The sequence below is a fragment of the Aedes albopictus genome, chromosome 2 (genome assembly GCF_035046485.1).
Source record: "Aedes albopictus strain Foshan chromosome 2, AalbF5, whole genome shotgun sequence".
Lineage (NCBI taxonomy): Eukaryota > Metazoa > Arthropoda > Insecta > Diptera > Culicidae > Aedes > Aedes albopictus.
The window spans coordinates 92,301,246-92,315,386 of record NC_085137.1 but is presented as its reverse complement, the minus strand read 5'-3'; the positions used below and the strand labels follow the sequence as shown (position 1 = coordinate 92,315,386).

The 14,141-nt window shown below is 46.5% G+C and overlaps 1 protein-coding gene across 1 annotated transcript; it reads right to left on the bottom strand.

Annotated features, from left to right (window-relative positions):
- Positions 1 to 11,748: 11,748 nt before the first annotated feature.
- Positions 11,749 to 13,172, bottom strand: LOC134288984 (uncharacterized). The gene is made up of 2 exons (XM_062854939.1): positions 11,922 to 13,172; positions 11,749 to 11,846 (listed from the first exon to the last, which is right to left on the bottom strand). The coding sequence occupies exon 1, from the start codon at positions 13,088 to 13,090 to the stop codon at positions 11,981 to 11,983; it is 1,110 nt and encodes a 369-aa protein (XP_062710923.1). The 5' UTR covers positions 13,091 to 13,172; the 3' UTR covers positions 11,749 to 11,846; positions 11,922 to 11,980.
- Positions 13,173 to 14,141: the final 969 nt, after the last annotated feature.

Sequence of the window (14,141 nt, the reverse complement as noted above, 5' to 3'; positions counted from 1 at the left end):
CGTCGAAGTATGATGTCTTCCACCTACGAGGGCTTGGCCTTGGCCTAGCCGCCTCTTCTTCTATCCGCTGTCTGCTGTTGTTGTAGTCGATACTGTAGCGAACCGCCAGGTGGTCGCTGTGAGTGTAGCCATCATCTACTCTCCAGTTCGAACTACTTGTTAGGCCAGGACTACAAAAGGTCACGTCAATAATTGACTCCGCTCCGTTTCGACTATAGGTACTCTTGGTACCGACGTTAGCCAAGTCGACATCTAAGATGGCCAGTGTTTCTAGCAGGATCTGACCCCGCTGGTTCGTGAAACGGCTTCCCCATTCCACAGCCCAGGCATTAAAGTCACCCGCTATTACCACCGGCCTTCGCCCTGTTAGCACGGTCGTTAAGCGGTCCAGCATTTGCGTGAACCGCTCGATCGGCCACCGCGGAGGCGCATAACAGCTACAGAAGAAGACCCCGTTTACTTTGGCGACCACGAAGCCCTCGTAGGTAGTAGACACCAACTCCTGCACGGGGTATTTACCCGTCGTCCATATCGCCGCCATTTTCCTGGTCCCATCCGAGGCCCAGTTGCCGTTGCCGGCGGGTACTCGGTATGGGTCCGAAATGATGGCGATATCCGTCTCCCACTCAGAAACCGCCTGACAAAGCAGTTGCTGAGCCGCATCACAGTGGTTCAGGTTCAGCTGCGTTACCTGCACTGTGATTTGTTGCTCACTGCGGCTTTCTTAAAGGCCGGGCACCCTGGACCACCCATCGCATGTCTGTTTTTCGAGGTTTTCCCGGTACAGATCATGCAGATGGGCGGACTCGTGCAGCTTTGGGCCTTATGACCTTCAGCGCCGCATCGCCTACACAGTTTGCGCCTGTCGGGGCCTTTGCAGTCCCACGACTTGTGTCCTGGTTCCAGACACCTGAAGCAAACCTCAGGTGGCTCGTGGAATGTCAGGTGACAAACACACCAGCCCACCTTAATACTCCCTACTTTAACGGACTTTTTAACATCCGCCACAGGTAGCTGAACCAGAGCTATCTGTGTCCCTGCTGGCCCCTTCCGCAGCCTAACGGCTGTGGCGGCCACCTGAACATCGCACTGTTGCCGCAGTGCCGTGACGAGCTCTTCCGCTTCAGTGATCTCGTCTAGGTCTTTGACCTTCAGAGTCGCCTCATGCGTAAGAGCCCTCACCTCCACTCCATCTCCAAGGACCTCTTCTGCCAGCCTCTTGTAGGCGGCGCCCTTGTGATCCTTCTGGCGCTTAAGCTCCAGGATCATTTCGCCCGTACGAGTACGTCTGATACTGCGTACGTCGGCTCCAAGACCCTCGAGCTTGGCGTCGCACCTCATCGCCTTCAAGACGTCCGAGTATTTCGACTGTTCGGTCTTGATGACGATAGCGTCACCTTTTTCGCGCCTGGCACCTGCCTTCCTACGCCTTGGCTTGGCGACCTGCGCTTCTACCTGCGGATTCCCCTTCTTCTTCCTCTTCCGCTCCACCTTTGTCCAAGGAGGGTCTTCTCCTTGGACCGCCCTGCTCTGTGGCTGCTGAGGGCCCACCATTGGTCGCAACCCCTTGTTCCCATCAATCCGAGACGGGCCGGCCTTTTCAGGCCCACCCTTCCCAGTTTTCCGGGAACCCTGGCTGGGGTCCGACTTTCCGGCATAACCACCGGCTTTCGGGGTTATTATACGCCTGGCCTTGCGGGCACCGCCAGACAGCTCCTCACCTGACGGCTGCCTCGCCCGCTTCTGCGAATGCTTGTCACGTTTGTCACGAGCATTCGCTTCCACACTCTTCGGACTACCCGCGAAAGAGAAGGCCTCCGTTTGCGTAAACTTAGACGCTTTCTCCTTTGCGGGTTCCGCCGCTGCCACAGCCAGCACCGCGACCGCGTGCTCCTGCTTGGCCTCATCGACTGACGCTCTAAGCCGAAGCAAGGCCGTTTTCAGGTCCTTACTTATATTCGACTTAGTTGTCGCGAAGTCAATAATTTTGCCAAGCTGCTGCTCAGCTACCTCCAATGCGGGCCGTCCTTTTCCTGTTACTTGGCTGATGGCCCTCAGCAACCACGCTCCGTCCATAACCTCCGCCGGCTGGCTTGCCGTGGAGTGGACAGGAGCTCCCACGCTTGAGCTGCGTAAGCAGCTTCCAGCACCTGACTCCTCGCTTCTCCTTGTTGGAGACCGCATCAACCCGCTTCTTGCGAAGGGGTTGATCGCACCACTACTACCTGTTGCACTTGTTTTAGAAATTTGTTTACTCATATTTGATTCCCACGAGTCGCACGAGAAATAATGTCCACCACGCCAGAGCTCTGCATTAACGCGGTAAGGGACAGCTTACTGTGGGGGGTGCCCAGGTGCCCCACAGGCTCCGTTAAAGATCGAGCATCTTTTTCACCCCCTCGATCACTCATTCCTCGGCACGGGTCGCTTGACACCTTGAATTGGGGTTAGTAGTCCTATTCTTAGCCGGCAACTACGCGGCTGACTCGCAAGCGGGGGGGTGCGTCAGGCCCCAGGAGAATGGTGTTTGGCGGCGAAGAATGAACCATATGCTCGCTGCACTTTACGGTAAACCTAGCAGCCGGAAGCTCGCAAAAGTTTATGTGATGGGCAAGGCATGCTGTGGGAATGCCAGCAACAACCCTGCAAAGCTGGTGTTCGCAAGAGATCCGGATAGTAAACGAAGACCTGAAAAGCACCGTACAAGATCGGCGGACCAGGTGCAGAACGATCTGGCAAAAGTGGAACACGGCCAAGGATGGAGGACTGCTGCCACGAATCGAGTGATGAGCTTTTGGGAAACGAGGAATTGTCTAATAACGATGTAACACTAAGTAAATGAATGAATGAATGTAATGCAGACGAGAATGAAAATTTTCCACGACGGTTTTCAGCGCCACCACGGTGCAGGATTAAAAGAAAGCAATATTTAAGTATTTGCATGTACTCTTCCCCTTTGTCCCCATTGAAAAAATAAGTCTTCCAATATCTGAGTAGTTCAGAACAAAATCATTTTTGTAACTCCTTGCGAACGTTTCTTTTTATTGCTCTGTTGCAAACACTGCAGTCGTTGATGTTTGCAATCATCTTGGTCTTCACTTTTCGCTAGTTGACTTCCACTCCACGCCGAGCCATTGCCGTCTTTCAAATTGGCAGAACGTGGTGATGGTTTGCTATTGTTGTTGTCACAACAGCAATCACACCAAAGCCGAGATTGGCAGGGAAAGCAATTCCCAGGAATCAACCAAGACGGTCGTTTTGACGATTCGATCACGAACACGCTTTCATCGCTCAAATAACTGCACCCTGTTTGACGACCATCAACCCCCACGCCTCGTGAAATATTTACGCAAAATTTACTATCGATACCTTATCAAACAAACACATTTACGGTGTGTCGGTTGGATTTGGCGCAGCATTCGCATCACATCACAACGCGTTCTCCTGCAGCCATCAACGAGCTTAACTGGCTGAGCGAAGCTGTCGTGCCATGCTGATTGAAGCCCAGAAACGTGAAACGTGAAACTCGCATCTCGGATGGCAATCAAAGCACGCGCAAATGTTAGTGGCAATCGTTATCGTAAATAAGGCGATTTTTGTCGGATGGAGCCAAAAAGTTCACTTAACTCCCCACACTGGAGCTGGCTGGCGCTGGTGGTGCAGTCGAGTCGATGGGGTTGCCATCATCATCCTGCTGCCATGCCAACCCGGGAGATCGAATCAAATCAAAGCGTTGCACACAGAGCACGACGCGACGATGATGCGGAGGCGGCAGGGGAGGAATTATATTTCTTCTGTCGTAAAATCATTTTCATTAACAACTCAATCAGCCAGCGCGCGCGTTTGCAAACCCAAGTGGGGAATAATTCTACCCCCTCACACCGCTCGGATTGGTTTGTGCTTGCACCACGCCGCCATTGTCGTGCCCGGTTGTGGGTGGCTCGTATTTTGCAGAGGGAGTTTTAAATTGTTGCCGAGTGCGCGCGCGGGTTCCATTGAAGTTTTTGCGCGATTCATTCGGTTTTATGGTAAATGAAAGTCGTAGCCGTTTCTCATGTCCCCCCGGAGTGTGCTGTGGGGGTGAAGCAATTATTGTGTGGAAAGCCTTGTGTTTTGTCATAATCTCGGTGTGATGGATATCGACGACCGAGGAGAAAGATGGCAATTGGTTCACTGAAATCAACTTTTTCTTCTTTTGGCTGTTTCTGATTATATTTTTCATTGGAGCTCAGTCTACAGTACTTAATTAAGTTGAGCGAAGGCGTGTTAAATTTTGATCTTTGCAGAGCAGCTAGAACAATGTTGCTTTACGTGACCAGATATCTCAACGTAGAACCCGTAGCTTCCGGGAAGGTAAGCCCAGCTCCCTGGGTTAGTGGGTTGGTATCAGGCCCTGCGAGCCAGCCGTAAAAAAGACTAGCATCGGAAAATCAACAAGAGAAGAATGCGAACCGATACCAATGGCGACGACCACAGCGACGAAAAGGGACTTGCGATGGGAAGCTCGGTACGTGGAACTGCAGATCTCTCAACTTCATCGGGAGCACCCGCATACTCGCCGATATACTGAAGGACCGCGAGTTCGGAATCGTAGCGCTGCAGGAGGTGTGTTGGACAGGATCTATGGTGCGAACGTTTAGAGGTAATCATACCATCTACCAGAGTTGCGGCAACACACGTGAGCTGGGAACAGCTTTTATAGTGATGGGCGACATGCAGAGGCGCGTGATTGGTTGGTGGCCGATCGACGAAAGAATCTGCAGGTTGATGATCAAGGGCCGATTCTTCAACATTAGCATAATAAACGTGCACAGCCCTCACTCCGGAAGCACTAATGATGACAAAGACACATTTTACGCGCATCTCGAACGCGAGTACGACCGCTGCCCAAACCACGACGTCAAGATCATCATAGGGGATCTAAACGCTCAGGTAGGCCAGGAGGAGGAATTCAGACCGACGATTGGAAAGTTCAGCGCCCACCAGCTGACGAACGAAAATGGCCTACGCCTCATCGATTTCGCCGCCTCCAAGAACATGGCCATTCGTAGCACCTTCTTCCAGCACAGCCTCCCGTATCGTTACACCTGGAGATCACCACAACAAACGGAATCGCAAATCGTCCACGTTCTGATTGATGGACGGCACTTCTCCGACATTATCGACGTCAGGACCTATCGTGGCGCTAATATCGACTCTGATCACTACCTGGTGATGGTTAAACTGCGCCCAAAACTCTCCGTTATTAACAATGTACAGTACCGGCGGCCGCCCCGGTACGATCTAGAGCGACTGAAGCAACCGGATGTCGCCACCGCATACGCGCAGAACCTCGAGGCAACGTTGCCGGACGAGGGTGTGCTCGATGTGGCCCCTCTAGAGGACTGCTGGAGTACAATCAAAGCAGCCAACAACAACGCAGCTGAGAGCACTATCGGGTACGTAGAACGGAGTCGACGAAACGATTGGTTCGACGAGGAGTGCAGAGCGGTTCTGGAGGAGAAGGATGCAGCGCGGGTGGTAATGCTGCAGCATGGAACCCGACAGAATGTGGAGCGATATAGACAGAAGTGGAAGCAGCAGACCCGACTCTTCCGGGAGAAAAAGCGCCGCCTGGAAGAAGCGGAGTGCGAGGAAATGGAACTGCTGTGCCGTTCACAGGAAACACGCAAGTTCTACCAGAAGCTCAACGCATCCCGCAAAGGCTACGTGCCGCAAGCCGAAATCTGCAGGGATAAGGACGGGAGCCTCCTGACGGACAAACGTGAGGTGATCGAAAGGTGGAAGCAGCACTTCGACGAGCACCTGAATGGCGAAGAGAATGTAGGCACGGAGGACCAAGGCAGCGGAGGAAATGACTATGTTGGTGCAGCAGAGGACGGGAACGAACCAACTCCCACGCTGAGGGAAGTTAAGGATGTCATCCACCAGCTCAAAAACAACAAAGCGGCTGGTAAGGACGGTATCGCAGCGGAACTCATCAAGATGGGCCCAGAAAAGTTGGCCACCTGTCTGCACCAGTTAGTAGTCAAGATCTGGGAAACCGAACAGCTACCGGAGGAGTGGAAGGAAGGGATAATCTGTCCCATCCACAAGAAAGGCGACAAGTTAATGTGTGAGAACTTTCGAGCGATCACCATTTTGAATGCCGCCTACAAAGTGCTATCCCAGATCATCTTCCGTCGTCTTTCACCTAAAGTAAATGAGTTCGTGGGAAGTTACCAAGCCGGTTTCATCGACGGCCGGTCGACGACGGACCAGATCTTCACCGTACGGCAAATCCTCCAGAAATGCCGTGAATACCAGGTCCCAACGCATCACCTGTTCATCGACTTCAAAGCGGCATACGACAGTATCGACCGCACAGAGCTATGGAAAATTATGGACGAGAACAGCTTTCCCGGGAAGCTGACTAGACTGATAAGAGCAACGATGGACGGTGTGCAGAACAGCGTAAGGATTTCGGCTGAACTATCCAGTTCATTTAAATCTCGATGGGGACTACGACAAGGTGATGGACTTTCCTGCCTACTATTCAATATCGCCCTGGAAGGTGTTATGCGACGAGCCGGGCTCAACAGCCGGGGTACGATCTTCACGAAATCCAGCCAACTTGTCTGTTTTGCGGATGACATGGATATTATTGCTAGAACATTTGGAACGGTAGCAGAACAGTACACCCGCCTGAAACGTGAAGCAGCAAAGGTCGGACTGGTGGTGAATGCGGCTAAGACAAAGTACATGCTGGTAGGTGGGACTGAGCGAGACAGGACAAGCCTTGGCAACAATGTTACGATAGACGGAGATACTTTCGAGGTGGTAGAAGAATTCGTCTAGCTCGGTTCCTTGCTAACGGCTGACAATAACGTGAGCCGTGAAATACGAAGGCGCATCATCAGTGGAAGTCGTGCCCACTATGGGCTCCAGAAGAAACTGCGGTCAAAAAAGATTCACCCCCGCACCAAATGTACCATGTACAAGACGTTAATAAGACCGGTGGTTCTCTACGGGCACGAGGCGTGGACGATGCTCGAGTAGGACATGCAAGCACTCGGAGTTTTCGAGCGACGGGTGCTAAGGACGATCTTCGGCGGCGTGCAGGAGAACGGTATGTGGCGGAGAAGGATGAACCACGAGCTCGCTGCACTTTATGGCGAACCCAGCATCCAGAAGGTAGCCAAAGCCGGAAGGATGCGGTGGGCAGGGCATGTTGCAAGAATGCCGGACAACAACCCTGCAAAGTTGGTGTTTGCTAACCATCCGGTTGGTACAAGAAGGCGTGGAGCGCAGAGAGCACGATGGGCGGACCAGGTGGAGCGTGATCTGGCGAGTGTTGGGCGTGACCGACGTTGGACAGCTGCAGCTGCAAATCGAATATTATGGCGGCAAATTGTTGATTCAGTATTATCATGAATTTGATGTTAACTAAATAAATGAAATGAAATATCTCAACGACTTTGTCCGAAACGTTATTGTCCGAATCACTTAAACTCCTGAAGACATTGTCCAGGTATGAAAGTACTATTCTGAAAACTTTTTTTTTAATATGACTGAAAGGAATAGGAAGCAATCAGTGAAGTACTAGATTGAAAGTAGTGAGCTGGATTTTTGTATGGTGAGATGATCAATTCTCCATTTCTGCAATGAAATGGCGCAAACAGCGTGGGTTATATGATTTATTGACTAATTCGATGCTGTTTTAGCAAAAGTTTGGGTACTGTGTTGTTGAAGTTGCAAGAAATAAATAATACAACAATGCAGTTACATATTCATATGTTTAACGCTATATTTACAAAGATATATGCATGAAATCAGATTGTGTAACATTGTCAATTGCCAATGTCAGATTAGTCAGTTTACTATTTTCTTCAAAGATTTTTTTTTTTGAAGATATGCTTGGAAATCGATTCATCAGTCGTTCTGTAATTACTCTGAGGATTTCTGCCGAACTTCTATCCAGGATTATTCCCTGAATACCATGGATTCTTTACACAATTCGTGTATTGAATTCTTACGTAGTTTCTTACTGACTTCCTCCTGCGATTTCTTTCGCAGTTTTCCCTCGAACTCCTGTAGTTCCTGTAGGTCATCCTGTAGGTCATCCTAAATTTGATGAGTAGTTTCTCCCAAGACTCCAGCCAGGGGGATTGATTTGCTCCCAGAATTCTTTCCAGGATTCCTGAGACTTATTTATGGGATTTGTGCCAGAGTTCCTTTAAGAGTTTCTAAAAGAGTTTTTAACAGGGTTTCTTCAAGAGCACTTCCCGGGATCAAGGATGGGAACACTCACTTGCAGAGAGTTACACTTACTTGCTGTTTTCTCAGTTCAGAAGCGTGCAATCAAGAAACGATGTATGGACGACTTTTACCTAGTGGTTTTGTCTAAAAGTTTGCCGAATAAAGTAGGGGTCGCACACGCATACCGAAGTCGTGAGGGAGCTGAGAAGGCAACTCTCCACGAGGTGAATGTAACATATGTAGTCGCTTTCACATCTCTGTCACGACTTTGCGACTTTGGTATGCGTGTGCGACTCCTACTCTCTTCGGCAAACTTTTAAACAAAACCAGAAGGCAAAAGTCGTCCATACATTGTTTTTTTATTGCACGCTTCTGAGCTGAGAAAATAGCAAGTGAGTGTAAATCTTTGCGAGTGAGTGTTCTCATCCCTGCCCGGGATATCTTCCAAAGTTCCTCGGCAGATTTCTAGATTTCCTAGGAAACTTGCAGGAAGTTTGCAGACTTCTAAGAGTCTTAAAAAAGAGCAATAGAGGGTCGCGGAAAGGATTTTACATGGGTTCCGGGTTGATTTCAGGGGGCTTCAGAGGATTTAAAAAGGTTTTTTGGGGGTTCCATGCAATTACACTGCTCGACAAAATTTTACAAAATTTGGTGTTATGGGATGAGAAAAAAATAACAGGGTTTGGGACTTTAGAAGTGTTATAGTGAAAGAATTTTTGAAAAAAAAATTGAACCGAGCCTTCACAGTTTAAAACCGAAGTTTGTATGGAGAACTTGGGGTGTTCAATGATATGTGCATTAGAACGTGCCGTGCATATTTTTAGGCGTTTTCGGTATTTGGGTTAGTTTCGTTATTGTCTAACGCAAAGAATAAAAATAGAAAGAATGCCCTCTCTTGCCTTGTTCTATGTGAACGTCAAGCGACAAGACAAGTAGCGCTCTCTGAGCGTTTCAAGGTGGATGCTCTACGTAACAGTGTTCGTGATTTGTCATAAGGGAAGGTGGTGTGCGTATGTTTTGGTATCCGCATACTATCAGTAACGCACACTATCGCATGAAGGTTGATCTTTCATCCGCAAATAGCGCTGCGGTAGTGTCCCCCCCAAGCATCAGCGGTGTGGGCATTCTTGATATTCTTATTCTTTGGTCTAACGCCTAAATATATGCATAGCGCGTTCTAATGTACATATCAATTGAAAACCCCAAGTTCTCCATACTAACTTCGGTTTTGAACTGTGAAGGCCCGGTCCAATATTTTTCAAAAATTCTTTCACTATGACACTTCTAGGGTCCCAAACCCCTGTTATTTTTTTTTCTCATCCCATAGCAAAATTTAGTGTTGAACGGTGTTGGAATATGCCTATTAGTATGGGACAAACATCAAATTCTCGCTCCAGTCGACTTTTTTGATTCAATTTAGGTCCCATATGAACTGTGAAAAATTTCAGCGCAATCGGTGAAACTATAATTTAGCGCAAGCGGTTCAAAGTTTTCATAGGATTTACTATGGGAAAAGTTACACTTTCAGATAAAAAATCCCAGAGGTCGCCCCTTGTTCCCCTAATTCAAATCGATCAACGTTTCTTGTAGAAAAACCATTTATAAAACTTTCCTTCGAAGACCGCAAAGCGATTGGAAGCTTGTGGAAAAAGTTATTGATTTATTACACTAGTTTACAAAATAAAACGAAAGTAGTGAACTCCTGTCAACGACCAAAATTTTTGAAGCATAATTTAGCACTGATTTCGAAACCGTGCTTCAAAAAATTTAAAGAAGAACAGTTTTTGAGTTTTAGCTCAATATCGAGTTTTACAACTTTTTAAAATATGAAATTTAATAAAATTCAAATATCTTGCGTTTTTTTTAACCAATTTTAAATCTTTTTCCATAAATTTAAAGCTGAATATAATACCATTCGATCATCTGAATGCAGGTTTTGCGTCAGATTGATAAAATTCAAGATGTTGGCGAGTTTTGGTAACGATCTCCCTTAATTTTAGCAAAATTTTCCAAAATATTTGAAGAAATGTATTTTTTCAATAAGAAAAAAACAAGTTAAAAATTCTTTCTCAACGTTTTTTTCACATATCATATGTAGGCGAGATACAGTAAAAAAATCAGATCAATCGGAGCATTGATTACGGAGAATGAGGTGTGTGAAGTTAGCGACTTTGCTTGAAAATAGAACAAAAATCGATCTCAAATTATCAACTTTGTATGGAAAGTCGAAAAAATTTCCGCTCTACTGTATTTTTTTTCCTTCGCGTTTCCGAACTCAGGGTATGATTCTACACCAAAAACGATCATCAGCTTACCGAGTTCAAAAATGCTGTAAACTAGTGTTACCGATTAGTGATTCTATGAACGGCTTTTTGTTTTGTTTTATTAGCAGCACTGTAGCTGCTGCCTTGGCTGCTGCTGTTTCTGAGGGTGGTGATGCCTCCCGCCACCCCATGCAATAACGGCAGCAGCAGTGCTGCTAATAAAACAAAACAATAAGCCGTTCGTTGGATCACTAATCGGTAATAAATCAATAACTTTTTCCACAAGCATCCAATCGTTTTGCGGTCTTCGAAGAAAAGTTTCATAAATGATTTTCCTACAAGAAGCGTTGATCGATTTGAATTAAGGAGACAAAGGGTGACCTCTGGCATTTTTTGTTTGAAAGTGTAACTTTTCCCATAGTAAATCATATGCAAACTTTGAACCGCTTGCGCTAAATTTCACCGATTGCGCTGAAATTTTGTACTGTTCATATGGGACCTAAATGGGATCGAAAAAGTCGACTGGAGCGAGGATTTATTTTTTCCATACAAGCGTGTCCCATACTAATGCCTATAAGGCGAAACTGGAAGCATTTCCTCAATTTTCGGTTTTTGATTATTTTATTAAATAACGAAGCATTATTTTCAAAATCGGTTTTCGTACGCAGTTAGTGGAAGGATCAAGGTATCTCCTGATTTTTTTTTTTCAAGTGGAAAATGTTTTTCAGTTTTAAGGAAACCATTTTTGAATGAAAATATGGTTTATGAAAAATTGGGAAAGGTTTTACACCTGAAAAAAGTCCAGAAGATAACTCGATCCTTCCTTTTACTGTAATATTGCTAAAAATAGGAATTTTCACTCCCCTCCTCCCTTCGTACGGGTTTTTCCTATACTTAGCACATTGCTTGTCACATTTTTCAGAAAACAACCTCCCCCCTCTAAGCGTGACGTACTATATGGATGCCCCCTAAGCTTTTATAGGGTTCAGGGAATTCCAGAGGACTTTCAAAATACTCTCTAGGAGAGTTTCAATGAGGTTATGGGTTTTATGGGTTTCGCGTGATTTGAAGAAATTTTAAGGGTCCAGTTTAAAGGCGTTGAGGGAATTTATGGCGTTTTGAGAGGATTTCAGAGGATATCAGGGTGGTTTTAAGGGATCTCAGAAGCATCTCGGACGCAAAAAAAGCATTCCAAGCGGTTCCAGAGAGATTTGGGAGTATCGAGAGTATCAAGCTAGCTCAGAGATTATATATTACGATTGTTGACTATTTTCGGTGAAAACACACACTAAAACTCGATTATACATAACGTTTCGGCCTACTCAACTTCAGCCATCATCAGATCTGAAAAATTTTATTGCGGTTTAATTAGTACTTTTACAAACATTTTTCACATTCACAATTTTCTTTGATACCCACATTTTATGCATGAATCGATCACCACCAGTGTGGTTGCAATACTAACCCCCCTTTCGCTGCTATGTGTTGTGTTCTGCTGTTTCGTGTTGATCGTTTTCGGGGTCGGTCGTTTGTTGTTGGTGTGTGCGTGTGGTTCGGCTCCGAAGTTTGCACACTAGGCCGTTGTAAGCCGAGTCGATCCCTCCACATTCGCGCTGCATGTTCACTGTTCGTGCTTCGCCTAGCAGCTTGATGTGGAAGGCCTCTGCTATCGTTCTGCTCGCCTGGTTTTCGATTTTTTCCAAAATCTCCGTTTTGTCAAAGTTGAAATTGTGTCCTTCGTCGATATGGTGTTGAGTTAATCCCGTCTTGGCTTCCTTTTTTCTTATGTTCGTCCTATGTTCGTTGATTCGGGTTTCGAGCATTCTTCCGGTTTGTCCCACGTAGACTTTTCCGTCATCTGTGCCGCAAGGGACGGCATACACAACATTTTTAGTTTTTTGTTTCGGGATGGGATCCTTTAGCCGGCTGAATACCGTGTTTTTTATTTTGTCTCGGGTCTGGTATGCCAGACTTATGCCGTGTTTGTTGAGAAGTTTTGACAACTTCTCGCTTAGACCCTGGATATACGGCGTTGACACGTACTTTGTCTCCTTCTTCTCCTCCCTTTCTTGTAGGCTGTTGTAGTGTCGGTCTGTTCTGTATTTTAGCAACTTTGCAACAAACCAAGTTGGGTAGTTGTTCTTCCGGAGAATTTGCTTTACTGTGTTAATTGTGTTGTGTCTCTCATCTGCATCCGTTAATTTGATTGCTCTGTCTATTAGCGCTATTGCCGTGTTGCGCTTATGTTGGAAAGGGCTTTCCGAGTTGAAGTCCAAATACCTTCCATTGGCTTGTTTCGGCGTCCACACTTTCACGATTTTTCCATTCTGCTTGTGCAGTGTCATGTCCAGAAATTTGAGTTTCCGGTTTTCCTCCCTTTCAACCGTGAATTGCAATTTTTCATGAAATTCATTGAAAGTTTCCACTATTGTTTCAATGTGTTCGTGTTTGGCGATACAGAAGCAATCATCTACGTAGCGTCGGTATACTTTCATCGTTATTTGTTTGTTGTCCAGCTTCCTCATGCTTTCCTGTTCTAGGCGCTCCATAACCAGGTTTGCAACGACTGGTGAAAGTGGGGAACCCATCGGGACACCGAAGTTCTGTTTGTAGAATGTTCCTCTGTATACGAAGAAAGTGGATTCCAACACCAGCTTAATCGCCGCGACGAAGCTGCTCTTGTCGATTGGTGTGTGATCTCTTCTAGCTCAGAGATTGTCAGGGGTTTTAAATGGCTTGTTGAGGTATTCCAGGGTTATTTTACGGGATCTCAGGGGGTTTTATGTGTTCTCATGAGGATTCAAAAGGAATCAAAGGGCTTTCAGAGTGTTTCAGGGATGTTTCAGGTGGACTTTAGGATTGAGGGAGTACTCACGGGCGGGTCAGTGGATCTCAAAGTGGGCTCAGGGGGAATTCAGTGGGTCTCAGGGACGCTCCAGGGTATCCTAGAGGGTTTCAGGGGGTTCCATCGAGTGCCAGCGTTTCAGGGAGCCTCAGGTGGATACAGTAGTTTCTTGGGATTGCAGGAGGATTTAGAATGATTTAGAGAGTTTCAGGTGTATTTTAGCATTTTAGGGGGCTTCGGGTGTCACGTTAAAGGTCCTTAATCGCTTGTAAAATGCCATTTGAATTTATTCAAACGCCTATGAAAAGGTTTTAAACCCTATCAAAAACAAATCTCAAACCCTAAAATCCCATAAAATCTTCCTGTAATGCCCCTGAAGCGCATCTAAAACTCCTAAACACCTTAACCTAAACATTTTAACCCCTGAAACCTCCTTCTTTCAGGCTCCTCGGAAATCAAGTGAGTACTAATAAAAACTCGTGGAAAATCCGGACAAGAATTCGAAAATCCGAATGAAATCTCATAAGGAGCTTTAAGAGAAACCCCGCAAGAACCTTAAAGAAATATTCCAGGAGAAACATTAGACAAAAGCTTCCTACAATTCTTCTAAGAAATTGCAGGAGGTACTCCTGGAGTAATCCTGTGAGGATTCCTAGGAACGGTTTCGCAAAACAAAACCTCTGGAAGAAATTTCATTGTGAACTGCCGTTGAAAACCCATGTAAAACTTCTGAAAACCCTGGGAGGAACTTTAGTGGAGATCTCCTGTGGAAATTCTGGCAGAAATTCCGAGAA